Below are 14,943 nucleotides of genomic sequence, written 5' to 3' on the forward strand. Positions count from 1 at the left end.
AACTCAAAGGACTTCTTTCTTGAAAGCCTCATTCACAATACACCACATCAGTGCTAAAAGAACAAGTCTGAAACACATGTGATTGATGGACAAGCATCTTTTTTCCTCCAAAAACTGATGTTGCGACCAGTGCATGAAGTATCCAGTCTTCTGTAGAACAGCACTAGTAAATTCTGTATCAGAGTTGCATTTGATTTCATCACCTTCTCCCCTTCCAGAGTCTTTCTGTACACTCCCAAAGCACACCTCATGCACACCCACACACACCTGGCCCTCACACAAAAATAGCCACTGAAGAACAATTCAAGGAATCAACAGCACTCCCACCAATAACACGTTCTGATAATGCATTTTCCTGCTTCTCCACACGGCCTTGCTTTATTGGAGAGCCACTCTATGCTCGCTCCATACCAGAGCAAAGGGAAGCACAGGCATTTTCAATGTCACTCCAGACTGATATTGAGCTTCTGGCTTCCCAAGTGCTCGGTAGACACATACCAGAGTGGCTTCAGCATGCCAGGCTTCCCTCCTGCACCACTGCAGAAGAACTGGGCCCTAAGTCTTCTAATAGCATCAAAGAGTGTAATTCAGTTACTTTTCTCTTGTGGAAGGAAAAAGGTAAACAACTTGATCAGGTCCAGTAGCTGAGCATAAAAGAAAAAAAAAAAGCAGCTCATAAAACCTACAGAAGAGCTCATTTGTGTCTGCCCATACAATCTCATCACTTGTACCAGGGCAAGAAACCTGAGATCACTGCTTTGCTAGGTCTGCACAGATCATATATCTAGGACCCTTGATGAAGAAGACAGTTGAAGTTCACCTTTCAAAAGTTCTTCCCACAGACTTGTCCATTTAGCAAAAAAAAAAGATGTAAACCAAGTGATCATTATTTATTTATTTGAATAAATAGTACAACTGTCACAAACCATGCATAACACTCCTGCTGTGATTTTTAGCAAACATAGCATTGCATTGTAACTTGCTTACAGTACACAACTCTTGTCACAGGATTGGATGTCTCCAGCATATGACAAGTCCAGAATTTTATCTGCAAGGCTGGTTTTTAGTAGTTAGAAATCCAGAGTAAACACTGTTAAAAACAGTACAAAAGACTCTTAAAAAATACATTAATACTGAAAGCACTGGGGTGTGGGGAAGAGGGGTGAAAGATCCTATAAGGTTTAAACTGATGAAAAAAAATCTGCCACTGTTGGTTTTTCATCTTGAAAAGCAGGATGCAGCTGAGGAGTATCTGGGCTTCTTCTGTGGTAATATAGCTCAGTGGAACTGAGTATGTCAAGCAGATGCACCTAAAATGCAAGTTGCATGGACTGGAAAAGGCAGACATTCATTAAATACTTACAAATGTGGAAGCTTGAATGCTGCAGAGCATTCAGAATTCCAGATGAACACAACAGGATTCAGATCTACCCCACTGTCACCCAGGAAACATATCTAAAACTCCGGTAACACAAAGAGTTCATGAATAACATTTTTACCATTGACTTATCTTTTGAGAGGAAAAGAAGTAAGTATCATGCATATGTAACAGAAACGCATGACAAAAGCAGGTATTTAGAGAAGCTTTACCTACATTGCTCTTCCTGGAAACTGGACTGATTGGGATGAAGCTCCAGTTCAGTTAAATCCACCCCCCTCCCAGTCCAGTTAACAATAAATACAGTGTCTACAGGAAGAGTGACCTGGCTAGACAGCAAGGAGCCAAGGAATAAAAAGTGTATTTTCCCTGTGCAACATTTACCAACAGACTTAAAAATGTAACAAAACAGGGTATGACACCTATCCCCAACCTGTTCAGGGCATCAAGCCTGCAGTCTTGACAGACAGGGATATTAATGTAAGGAATGCTAAAAGGGACCCCTGCCTCAGGTTGCAGAGGAGGCACTCAGGTTTCTGCAGAGTGACCAGAACCACATAATTGAGCAAAAAAGAGATTCTCTTAAAATTTGGTGGTATGCTCACATCTGCTCACATGCGATGAAGATGCCAACTGTATAATCCCATCTCAGAAATAGCCATTTCCCTTCCCAAAGACAAACTGCTCTTATCAATCTCCTCTTGTTATTTTCTGTTTGCTTTTGATTTTAATATTGCTTGCAGTTTCAAAAACTAGATTCTTTGGTGGTCTTTCCCAGCAACTCAGAGAATATAAAAAGCATTGGCACTTCCACATCACCTGAAGGGAGGTGGCTGGAATGACAGCTCTTTAACAGACTTGTTTCCCACAAGTAACACTGCATTAAACTGAAAGTTTGAGAGACCTTTCAGTTCAATCACCTTCCAGCCTCATGATACCCCTATATCACAGCATGGAATTTAGAACAATTTCATTAATTTGCAAGAAGAGCTGACCCACCAGGCCTTAGAGCCTCTGCAAGTCTCCTCTGTACTAACTGCTAGCGTCGTGGTAGAGTCTAGCAGCTCGATCTGAAATTCAAGTCCAATTGTTCTAGGCTCTGTATAAACAGCGAGAGGTCAGCTCCCTCCTAAAGCACAGGCAAGCAATGATTCCCCACAGAACCTTACAGAGTAGATGAGATCTGAATTTTTCATGGAAAGAAAGGGCAACTTCCTTCCATCTTTGTTTTGGAGGTGTGAAGGGAGGTGACACAAATAATTCAAATACTAGAATTCAGAACCCAAAAAAACAAAACAAACAAGCAGAAGACCATTTCTCTCCCTTTGAGATTAGTTTAAGGAGGGAAGGAGAAAATCCCAATTGTAAAATTATACCATTCAAATAGCACATTTCCTCTTGAACTCAGAAGGGTAAATAATGTTTGGTGTAAGAAATCCATTTTTAGGGAAAGAAGATGCCTGCTTACAACAGGACTCAAGGGAGCCCATGGAGCAGAGCAATACTACCTGCTTCCTCTTTGGGGCACCCAAAATCATGGCTGCCCATAAAAGAAAAGTTGCTGCTCTGATATATAAAAGCATTTGTCAAATCTCTCCGCTGCGCACTCCAAGGAAAGGAGTGCTATTATATGCATATTCCACAATTAATTTACTCTGGAAATTACAATCCCATTTCCTTCGCACAGCTCTCCTCAAAAATCTACTCAGATGGCTCATGTTCCAGCACAGCCTCCTTGTACACACTGCTGCAACTACCACATCACCAGCCAGGAACAGCTCTACAGATGAAACCTGTTAAGTACTATGAGGTAACTAGAGTCTAGCGGACAAATCTAGCAATCCTTTTTTAAAACAGATTCCCACTAAAATCCATAACAGCTTAAAAGACTACAGGACTAGGCCAGAGCCTAGCAGCGTATTCCTTGGGATGATACAGGCCAACTCAATGAAATTAGTTTGAAGCACAACTTAGCACTGAAAAGCTTCACATTTGAGTGCTAACCATTGGCTTGCACTATGTATACCACGTCTTGTATAGCCCAGTGCAATCCACAAGCACAGGCAAGCTCTTATTTATACAGGAATTCAGTTTTACTCTTTAGGAAAGAAAATACATAAAACTCTGTTTATAAAAGCCTGACTCTCAGAACTGTACAGCTGCCAATGACTCTAACAGGAATGAATCTGACCCTTCAACTCAGCTACGTGAAATGAAGAGTCAGCCTTTAAACTGCCGCTCATTATTCCCCGTGTTTGTTTCAGATAGGATGAGGGGCAAAATGCACTAATCCAGCCTGTGCCTATTTGATCAGCTCCTGACTGACCTGATTGAAGCTGCATGCTTAACAGATGACAGTGGCTCTAGCAACCATATCTCTCCTAGAAAGGAGATGAAATAAAAAACAGACATCAAAAGATCAGCTGGTCATCCCATTGCAAGACTTGTTCTGTGTAAACACTGAATGGAAATAACACTGAGTAGCATGAGGTTAACACAAAAACTGAAGCTTTTGCCATTAGCTTCAGATAGCGCCTCTAATTCCCCTCAGCCTCACCCACCCAACAGAGCATACAAATCCTTATTCAACAGAAAAGGCTCAGCTTCTAAATAAATTCCAATGCTGATTTTCTATTGCTAACACTTAAACCTGGAAAATCATCAAATGCTAGTTGCAACCAAGGAGTATGCAAAAGAAAGTCTATTGTAGAATCAAAGAGTCTCCAGCCATGAGGAAGATCTCATGTTTTCCCTGCTTATTAAAGTAGTTAGTGGTATATTTCCTTTATCAAAAGAACATTTGTTGATCATAACAAACAACAGAGCGAACAGTATCTTCTGGTAGAAGTGTGAAATATCTACACATTTTCAAGTGACCTAGAGAATACACATGCATTATTTTTAGTGGGATTGTCACACAGACAGTTACAGAGAGACCACAACAACTGTAGAAAGAATGCATGAAGTATAGGTACGAAGAATGCATAAGGCACAATGGGAGCGTGCAGAGGGTGTGTTTATTGTAATTCTGCCTAAGGAGGTTGGAAGGATGAAGACCTCAGCAGCTTCCAGGATCATTCAACATTCTTGTACTTTGTGAACAGGTTGTATAGAACCCTGAGGGTAGACTTCAGATCCAAGTTGACAACATCTGTGGAAGAAAAGGAGAAATCCTTAATTTGCTTTTTGTTCTCCATCGTGTCCTCAAAGAAACAGAAGTCCCCACATCTCTGAGCCAGTGGGATCAGCCACAAAAAAACCCCACGGGGTTCTGATCTCCCCAAGTCAAGCTTTTTAAATGTCCCATATGATGCATTTCAAAACACCTTCGTGATAATACAGTCACAGCTAACTTCTCTGGGAAAGGGAAGAAAGATAATTCCCTCCCTCATCTAAAATTGGTTCAGAGAAAGTCTACTTCTGTCGAGATCTGGGACAAAGGCTTTGGGAAATACTACTGATGACTTCACTGGCCACAGAAGCAGCAAACAAGTAGCCACACACATCATATGAGATACTTAACCTCATACATCCACAGCCCTGCAATGATACAGTCCATGAATGAACAAAGCCAGGATTCTCTTAACAGATGCAAAGCTTTCTGTTATCTAATATCCCTTCTTAATACGCTAGGCCAGGGAATAGGTCTGAAACAGTCCTCAACAAAAAGCTTTTCTGCTAGCACCTCCCAACCTATTAATACAATAAAATGCCAGGAAATACCACATACGTAATCCAGGGACTATGGGGGGAGACATAGCACAGGGAAGGCTGAAGAGGTGGAAAGAAAGGTTGGATATGTTACGTAAGAAAGGAGGAGGAGGAAGCAAAAAATACACAGTAAACAATATATATGGAAGCAGAAGTAAGGAAGAACAGGTAATTAAAAATCATTCAAAGAACTAGGAAGACAGCAAACAGTTAACAGACTAAGTACAATTAATGTGAGGTCCAGGGTAAACACTTACTGCCTGTTTTGAAGAATCATCGCCAGGACCTCTCCACCCTTCCCTCCCACCCCATACTAGATAACACTCTAACCCCAACACTTCAACTGGTATTTTCAGTAACTTCTCAAACTTTTCTTTCTACCCTTTTTCCTGCGTTATTTAAATGTTTCATTTATGATTTTGTATTTTGCAGTTGCAAAACAATCTTCTCCTGCCCCAAAGAAAGGAAAGATCCTAACTGCTGTGAAAAAAAAGAGACATCTTACCTGGATAACTGAAATATGAAACACATTTCTAATTTTTCCAGGTATCAAAGAAAGTTGCTTACTACCACAGCATTCTCAGTAAGGTAACAGCCAGAATCAGCATTGGTTCCTCTGTACCAAGACCCAGTTCCCTCAGAGCTGGATTTAAAATGCCAATTTAGCCATGGGAAACAACACTTTGCAACAGCCATGCAGCTCTAAATCTAGGAAATCAAGGCAAATATCTGGAGAAGAGATAACTACCAGCAGATTTGACCCACTGATGCTGGCAGTAACTTTTGTTTGCTAAACAATTAAATAAAATAGTGCTGGCACTATGAAAACACCAAAAAACCTGGCCCAAACAGTCAGCTCTGTAGTGTTCAGAGATTTGTAGTATGTATTTGCCCCATTCCTCTCAAATGGTTTTCTTTTCCCCATGCCACTCATCTTCCGCTTCCCACTGAAAGCAGGATGGATCTTTTCTCTGAGCCACCGTAACCTCCATCTCTGCTGACAGCATGAAGTGGTGTGATCAAGTCTTGCAGGGTTGACACCAGTTCAGAGGCAGGAACTGCCTATGCTATAAACCAAGATCAAGGTGCCAGTGGAGAGAAATAGAAATCTGGAGAGTAGAGCAGAAACATCGCTGGAAGCTAGAAGCACAGCTAGGAAACCAGGGCACGTCCCAGGGAGAGAGCAGGTGGGAGTAAGATGCAGCAAAGTGCCAGAGCAAGAGCTAAGGGCACCAGAAAGAGCAGAAGCAGGAGCTGGAAGGGGGTCCAAACCTGCAGCACTGTGCTGGGCAGGTACCGTCCATCTGCCCTCATGGAGGCATTTAAGGCTGACTCCTACTAATCTCCAACAGCAATTTGAGCTAGGTACCCGCTGCTGATCACCCCTGGTGATTACCCTGAGGAATGAGAGGTAGAAGGAATGGACCTAGCTCTTTTATTTGGCAGTGTAATGACATGTAAATGTAGGGTCAGAAGAAACTATTGTGGTCACACAGTCTGATCTCATGTACAATACAGTCCTTAGAGAACTTTACCTTGGAAATCCTGTATTGAGCTTATGAACCAACCTGTGGCTGAATTAAAATATAAGCTTAACATTCCATGTGGTTTTTTTCTTTCTTTTTAAATCCTCCAGTGGTGGAAATTGCACCTCTACCCCCTGACAATTCAGACCAATGGTTAACTACCTTCACTGTTGCAAAAGTTATACTGTAATTCCGGTTTGACATTTTCCTAACTTTCAGACCTTGTTATGCCTTTGTTTGCTGCATTAAAGAGTACGGTAGTGTGAGATGCATCCTCCCTGTGTGGGCGATTACAGTGCTCTTTATTGATCAGTGTCTAACAGGCATTCCCAGGAATAAGCATATTCTCAGCCTCCCGTTTCTTATTTTAGAATGAAGCATGCACAGTCATAACATTACCAACAACAACTAATAAAATGTTAACTGAAAGTGGCCATAAATTATCGAAATAGTTTAAAATATTCCATTAATTTAAAACTTTCACACTCCATAACAACCCTGTTAGAGGCTAATAAACTGATCTACTACAACACACTTTTTCTGCAACAACTCAGCATCAAGTTCTGCTGCTGGCTCAATCTACTGAATTGGGCTGGAAAAACAGAGAAGAGGAGCTGTCCTGTATGCTCCTATTTTTGTTTATCACCTGTACAAAGACACACTAAAATATTAAACAAGACCTCTTTCTTGCAAGCACTGCAGAAAGCATGGGCTATAGAAATAAAACTTGTGATGTTCTGCTCTAGACAACGTTTTACATGAAAATCCTACAACTAATAATTCAATTCATGCTAAAGGACATGGATTCACCTAACAGGTTTTCCAGCCTATTTAGGAATGAACAATAAATCAGTATGGCACTGACAGAGTATACTATATACAAATTTTTTGCAAAGCATCAGAGTCTATGACAAAACGAATTCTTGTTTTACGAAACACGCATTACATGACTGTACTGACTGTCAAGATCCTACAGAGGATTCGATGAAACTATGGTGACAAGCAAAGCCCAAGATGTTACTGTCCTCTCCACAGAAGCAGCTTTTTCCAGAACAACACTCAGTTTTACAGGCAATTCCAGCCACACAGACACCACACAAGCACACTCATGCCAACAGCTGTGAACTACTGCTGCCAGGAATGGGTACACACACAGAAGAGGAAGGAATACACACAAGAGACTGTACAGCCTGCAGCAGCAAAAAGCAAGAAGGAATGTTCTATGAGGTAATTTGTCTCTCTAACTTCTATTAATAATTAAATTTACAATCAGTAATACACTTAAACATATTCTGCTGCTTACTGAATCTACACACCTTGTCTGGAGCAAACAAAAGATCTGCTACAGTGTTCTACCACTCATGATAGTATAAGGCTATAAGATAGACTTACGGGAAGGTAATCTCCTCATGTTAGATCAACTGATGAAAACAAAACAAAACAAAACAAAAGGACAAGTTTTCAACTAGAGAAGTCTTCTCCTAGGTTTTTAATATTTTCTCTCTCTTGAAACAGGCTTATCTAGCTTACCTGGTTTCCTACTCCAATCTCTAACCCTTCCACTCAAAAAACTGCCATTCCTGATTGTGCATTCGCATTTCTCCAGTTTCCTTGACCTCCTCATATACCCACTGACTCAGCACCAATACTCAGAACACTCCTTTACTTTCCCAAGTCAGTGTCTTGTTTCACTGAATTCTCCAAGAGCACTTTTCATCCCGAAATTTAAAAGAACAGCTCTGATAGGATACATATGCATTTAATACTGTCTTTTGCCTTTTTTCCCCACTGTAACCAGCTCCACTATTTGTTAATCTATTTACTATCACCACTTTGTCTCATTTTAAGTCAGACTGAAAATTTCTTGGGGGCTCCTCATTTTCCTTTGTTCTGAGGAAGCCTCTAACACACATGTAGTTTGTAACACCAGGAATAAAAATTGCTCATTTAGCATTCATAAAGTTTTAATTCCTCTTTTTATCCCTAGTGCAAGGAACAATGCAGACCTCATCATTAATTAATTTCAAGGTTCAGAGACTTTAAAGGAAAAACTCCATTTTTACACTTTTCAGTTCTGACTCCCGAGCCCACATAAATCAAGAAGAGAGTTTGCTAACAGTTCTCCTAAAAAAAACAAAAGACTTTCAGTTATCTGTCACTGAAATCCGATCACAAGAGTCCATGCTAGAGCTAACTGTAAGAATTATGAGAATTGAGACCATAAAAAGCTTCCTGCTTGGATTGTTATTGGCCTTTTCAAGCAATTGCTAGGGGAAATCCCATGGGACAGGGTACTAGAAGGTAGGGGGGCTCAAGAGAGTTGGTTAGCATTCAAGGACTGCTTCTTCCGAGCTCAAGATCAGAGCATCCCAGCAGGTAGGAAGTCAAGGCAGGGTAGCAGGAGACCTGCATGGTTAAACAGGGAACTGCTGGGCAAACTCAAGTGGAAGAAGAGGGTGTACAGATCATGGAAGGAGGGGCTGGCCACTTGGGAGGAATATAAGTCTGTTGTCAGAGGATGTAGGGAGGCAACTAGGAAAGCTAAGGCCTCCTTGGAATTAAACCTTGCAAGAGAGGTCAAGGACAACAGAAAGGGCTTCTTCAAATACATTGCAGGTAAAACCAACACTAGAGGCAATGTAGGCCCACTGATGAATGAGGTGGGGGTCCTGGAGACAGAGGATAAAAAGAAGGCGGAGTTACTGAATGCCTTCTTTGCCTCTGTCTATACTGCTGGAGGCTGTCCTGAGGAGCCCCAGACCCCTGAGGCCCCAGAAGAAGTCAGGATAGAGGAGGAATCTGTCTTGGTTGATGAGGGCTGGGTCAGGGACCAATTAAGCAACCTGGACGTCCATAAAACCATGGGCCCTGATGGGATGCACCCGCGGGTGCTGAGGGAGCTGGCGGAAGTCATTGCTAGGCCACTCTCCATCATCTTTGCAAAGTTGTGGGCAATGGGAGAGGTGCCTGAGGACTGGAGGAAAGCGAATGTCACTCCAGTCTTCAAAAAGGGCAAGAAGGAGGACCCGGGTAACTATAGACCGGTCAGCCTCACCTCCATCCCCGGAAAGGTGATGGAAAAACTTGTCCTTGGTGCTGTCTCTAGGCACATCAAGGATAGGGGGATCATTAGGGGCACTCAACATGGCTTCACCAAGGGGAAGTCATGCTTAACCAACCTGATAGCCTTTTATGAGGACATAACCCGGTGGATAGATGATGGTAAAGCTGTGGATGTGGTCTATCTTGATTTCAGTAAAGCGTTTGACACGGTCTCCCACAGCATCCTCGCAGCTAAACTGAGGAAGTGTGGTCTGGATGATCGGGTAGTGAGGTGGATTGTGAACTGGCTGAAGGAAAGAAGCCAGAGAGTGGTGGTCAATGGGACAGAGTCCAGTTGGAGGCCTGTGTCTAGCAGAGTCCCTCAAGGGTCGGTACTGGGACCAGTTCTATTCAATATATTCACTAATGACTTGGATGAGGGAATAGAGTGCGCTGTCAGCAAGTTCGCTGATGACACAAAACTGGGAGCAGTGGCTGACACACCGGAAGGCTGCGCAGCCATTCAGAGGGACCTAGACAGGCTGGAGAGTTGGGCGGGGAGAAACTTAATGAAATATAACAAGGGCAAGTGTAGAGTCCTGCATCTGGGCAAGAACAACCCCATGTACCAGTACAAGTTGGGGGCAGACCTGTTGGAGAGCAGCATAGGGGAAAGGGACCTGGGGGTCCTAGTGGACAGCAGGATGACCATGAGCCAGCAGTGTGCCCTTGTGGCCAAGAAGGCCAATGGCATCCTGGGGTGTATTAGAAGGGGTGTGGTCAGCAGGTCGAGAGAGGTTCTCCTCCCCCTCTACTCTGCCCTGGTGAGGCCGCATCTGGAATATTGTGTCCAGTTCTGGGCCCCTCAGTTCAAGAAGGACAGGGAACTGCTAGAGAGAGTCCAGCGCAGAGCCACGAAGATGATTAAGAGGGTGGAACATCTCCCTTATGAGGAGAGGCTGAGGGAGCTGGGTCTCTTTAGCTTAGAGAAGAGGAGACTGAGGGGTGACCTCATTAATATTTATAAATATGTAAAGGGCAAGTGTCATGAGGATGGAGCCAGGCTCTTCTCAGTGACATCCCTTGACAGGACAAGGGGCAATGGGTGCAAGCTGGAACACAGGAGGTTCTGCATAAATATGAGTAAAAACTTCGTTACGGTGAGGGTGACCGAACACTGGAACAGGCTGCCCAGAGAGGTTGTGGAGTCTCCTTCTCTGGAGACATTCAAAACCCGCCTGGACGCGTTCCTGTGTGATATGGTCTAGGCAATCCTGCTCTGGCAGGGGGATTGGACGAGATGATCTTTCGAGGTCCCTTCCAATCCCTAACATTCTGTGATTCTGTGATTCTGTGTGAATACCAGCCAAATTTATAACGCAGAACTGAACAGCTCTTGGATCATTTACTAAACGTAGACTTGTACACCTCCGTGAATCTATTCCAGACAAGAAACACAGGTAAGGATAAAGCCCAGACACGGGCAATGAATCCTTTGGAAAACTGTCAAGGGGCGTATCTACAGCTCCAATTTGTGGTATTACTGCTACTGTCTTCGAATAGAGTTGCATTTGAAATGCACCTGCTATTATGTCTTTATATACAGTTTAAAGCCACATGGCATGTCCATACCTTCAGGGCGAGCTTTTGGTTTCTTCAGTCCTCCATCTTGCATCAGCTCAAAAGCAAAGGAAACATTATGGACCTGAAAGAGGTAAAGTGTTTAGAATCTCAAAGTTATGTAGGTATTAAAAACCTTTAATGAAATTTTAAAAATGCTTTATTCTCTCTATACTTGACAGAGAGAATGATAATCCTATTTAAATCAATATTAAACATTTACACGTTTAAGCATGGCAGAAAGCACGTATGAGACTAAGAAATGAAAGCTTGTATCATTGTAGGGCAAATATTCACTTTTTGATACAAAGGAAGTAATTTAAGAGTTCCAAATTTCAAGTGTAAAAATGTGACTGGGCATCACATGAACCAGGAAACCCCATCAAGCCCCGATCTCAGTCTCTATGGTAGAGGCCAGAGAGCTCCCAGTAACAACTACAACAGAGCTGCATTTTGTTGAGTTCTTCCTGCTTATACCCAAGATCACAGAATCATAGAATAGTTTGGGTTGGAAGGGACCTTTAAAGGTCATCTAGTCCAATCCCCGAGTCCAAGATCAATATTTCTGACTATAAGGCAAGAGATCACTCGCCATCCAGGCAACAAGGAATGTAACAAAAGTGCTGTAATGGAAGAGAGATGAGAAAATACATATGGGTGTGTAAGAAATAAGAAATAATGACACTAAATGGAATTATTTTCAAACAACAATAGTCTTTTCTGCATTATTGTCAGCTGCATATCAAGCAACATCAACATCACTTCATCAAGGAGACATTCTGCTTGTTGCACGACCTTGTGCTAATACCTTAGTCTGTTGGTCCTTTGGCTTCCTCCACTTGAAAACAGGGATAAAAGTCAAATTAAGTTTCTCTAATGAAGCAAATGCTTCAAAAAATGCTTGGTGGTGGCAGTTCCTAGACAGACCATGCAGTGAACTTGCAAAACAAGCTAGGCACAACTGTACAGAAAGAGCTTCCTGAACAAGCCACAAGGATCATACATGAACATAAAGTCAGAGGAAAGAAAATGGACAAAAAGGAAAAATGCAAGAAAGTGGGTGTCTTCTTTTAATCTCTCCCTTGAGGAGCGAACATTACGGTTTAAAGCTGCATAGCAGCTTTCTCATCCACACTCATGGAAATTTAAGCAAGGTAATTTGGATTACGAATTCTGTGCATTTTTGTTACTGCAAATGACAGCTCTGAAGACACATAGCAAGGAGGAGAGATTTAATTGAAGCTACTCATCTTGAAAATCAGGGAGTTACGCATACAAAGCTCCCCTACAACAAGGACGAAAGGCCCTTTCACTGGCACTTATTGCTCAGGACTTTATTAACTTCTTTTTACCTGCTACAGTTCATCCTCATTCATTGTGACAAAACCAATCACTTTCAAGACGAAAATATTTTTTCCTTTCCCAAAAACACAGAGTCTACCTCTCCTTCTTTGATTTACAAATCCCCCTTCCTCAAGGCAGAGCCTCCACATAAAACCACGCTACTGCTTCAGTAATACTGGATAATCTTTATGAATTTAAATCGTTAACAAAATCATAACTGAACAGGTGCTGGCTACAACTCAGCATCCTGCATTTCTACAAAGGTGAAAATCCAAGATACTAGGACAAAAAAAGCAAGAGAAAGCTATAAAGAAGAGCTTGTACAAGACATAACAGATAACCATTTTCCCACTGCTCTATCAAGCTCTATGTGCAGTATACAACATTCAAAATTAACTAATCCCCATCCTAGTCACAAACTTAACACCTAAAGAGCCCCCTATTACTAGAACCTGATATCCTGCCTTCAGGGAGCCCCTTTAAGCTCCCAAAGAGCAACTAGTCACCTCCTGAGGAAGTCAACAAACCCTATATAACCTATAGAACCAGCAGGCTCAGCACGTTAGCCTGGGTCTGTAACGGCACTCATTCAGTGCAGCTCAATTTCCTCTTGCAATGCTGGTATGATCCACCCAGGTAAAGCTGGGTTATTCTACCAATGATGAAGTCCCATCCCCCAGAGAGCGTGTACCTTTGCTGAGGGGTGCTTGACAGCAGCAATCTACGCTGAAGTCATTATGAAAAACCCACCATTTTAAACTGCCCTCACCTTACATAGCATTCAGTCTTTTAACTTTTGCCAATGTTTCCACTCCTGATCTAGCCATCTCCTGCTCCAGCTCAGCCAACACAATATTTGCATCCTCTCCACTGCAGAATCTGGCAGAATAAAAAGCAGGCGGCAGATGCATTACTCCAGCACAACCAGGCACAGAGTATTCTGATACCAGTCACCAAATATACGCAGATGTGCACATATGTGCAGGAACAACTGCAGGAAGAGACAACCTTTTGGTTATGACAATAAAATATGTGTTAAGCACTCTTCTCGTTGTTAACACTAGGAAGGACACAGGACAATGGAACAAGTGTGGGGCTAAGAGCAAGACACTTATTTCATCTCCTTCCATCTCTAACACCCTGACTATGAGTAAGACAATCTAAGAGCACAAAGAATCCAGTCTTCTTCCTCAAAGCTCATTTTCTCTGAGACACTGTTAGGCAGCAAGTCATTCACACCTTACCCAACAGAAAGAAATATCCAAAAAAGACAAGCTAGCACATTCTCTCAAAAGTTAAAGTCAGCAACACTGGCAACAATCCTGCCAGGAACTGGACACAGAAACAGATGTCTGCGCTCAAAAATTGACTTCAGACGGGCAATTTTTTACATGCTCCCTCCCTGGCAGGATCACAGCATCCGTCTTGGCTTTAGATCAGCTCCAAAACATGTTACCTGTGAGCACTCAACATACAGTTTCTAACCCCAGATTAACCAAAGAACATGGCCCACATATCACCTCTTCTACTACAGTATCTCATTTACATATCAAGTAATGATATTTATTCACTTGGTTTGTAGGAACATCAAATAAACTACAGAAAAAGAACTAATGGGTATTAGGCAACTGATACTAACGAGATGAGGGGGTAGTTTTTAGGGATGACGTTCTGTGACCTTGGGAAGAAGCTCTATCTCCATGTCAATCCCAGTGCACAGGATGCAGCTAAAGCAGAGCTTCCCATTTCTTACCTTTTTTCTTTCTTGCCTATTTACACAGTACATACTAGGCAAGGCCAGGCCGGAGCTCTGCTGCCTAGCGCAATAAGGCATCTCTGTGCACAAAAACACTTCAGGCAGTACTACAATTTAATAAATCACTTTGATTATGCAAAGTACTATACAGTACAAAGCACTTATTACTGATTTATTCATTCCGGATATTCATGAGCTTTATGTGTCATTTGATGCTAGTAACAGAATACCTTTCTTCCTTAACTACGGGGAATTTACCCATTCATTTCACAAGAAACTTTTAGTGTTATTAACTATCAAGTGTCACAGCCAGTGCATCTTTGCTACAGCTCCTGAAGAGAAGAATATACCAGGTTCTGATTTACTGGGCAGAAAGAGAAAGGACACAATGACTGGAAAATATCATGTGCTAGCAAAGCAAAAAGAATATAACCTGGAGTTTCTACCCACCTTTTGATCAAAACTTTCAGGTGTTAAGTAGAAGTTGTGAAGTGGGACAAAATAGTCTTCAAGGAGACCCATGAGCAAAACCAAGTAAACACCATCTGCAAACTAAATAGAAATAC

The 14,943-nt window shown here is 42.2% G+C and overlaps 1 protein-coding gene across 2 annotated transcripts in view; it reads right to left on the bottom strand.

Moving 5' to 3' along the window:
* Window positions 1-4,376: 4,376 nt before the first annotated feature.
* Window positions 4,377-14,943, bottom strand: part of PARVB (parvin beta) — a 65,441-nt gene continuing 54,874 nt past the window's right edge. For both annotated transcript variants that reach the window (XM_068401246.1, XM_068401247.1), the window contains exons 11-13: window positions 14,828-14,929; window positions 11,290-11,362; window positions 4,377-4,529 (exon numbers count right to left, since the gene is read on the bottom strand). In XM_068401246.1, the coding sequence (XP_068257347.1) occupies window positions 4,453-4,529; window positions 11,290-11,362; window positions 14,828-14,929 (252 nt within the window). In that variant the 3' untranslated portion in view covers window positions 4,377-4,452. The remainder of the gene's footprint in view (window positions 4,530-11,289; window positions 11,363-14,827; window positions 14,930-14,943) is intronic.

Source organism: Nyctibius grandis, chromosome 5, assembly GCF_013368605.1.
Source record: "Nyctibius grandis isolate bNycGra1 chromosome 5, bNycGra1.pri, whole genome shotgun sequence".
NCBI classification, from domain to species: Eukaryota; Metazoa; Chordata; class Aves; order Nyctibiiformes; family Nyctibiidae; genus Nyctibius; species Nyctibius grandis.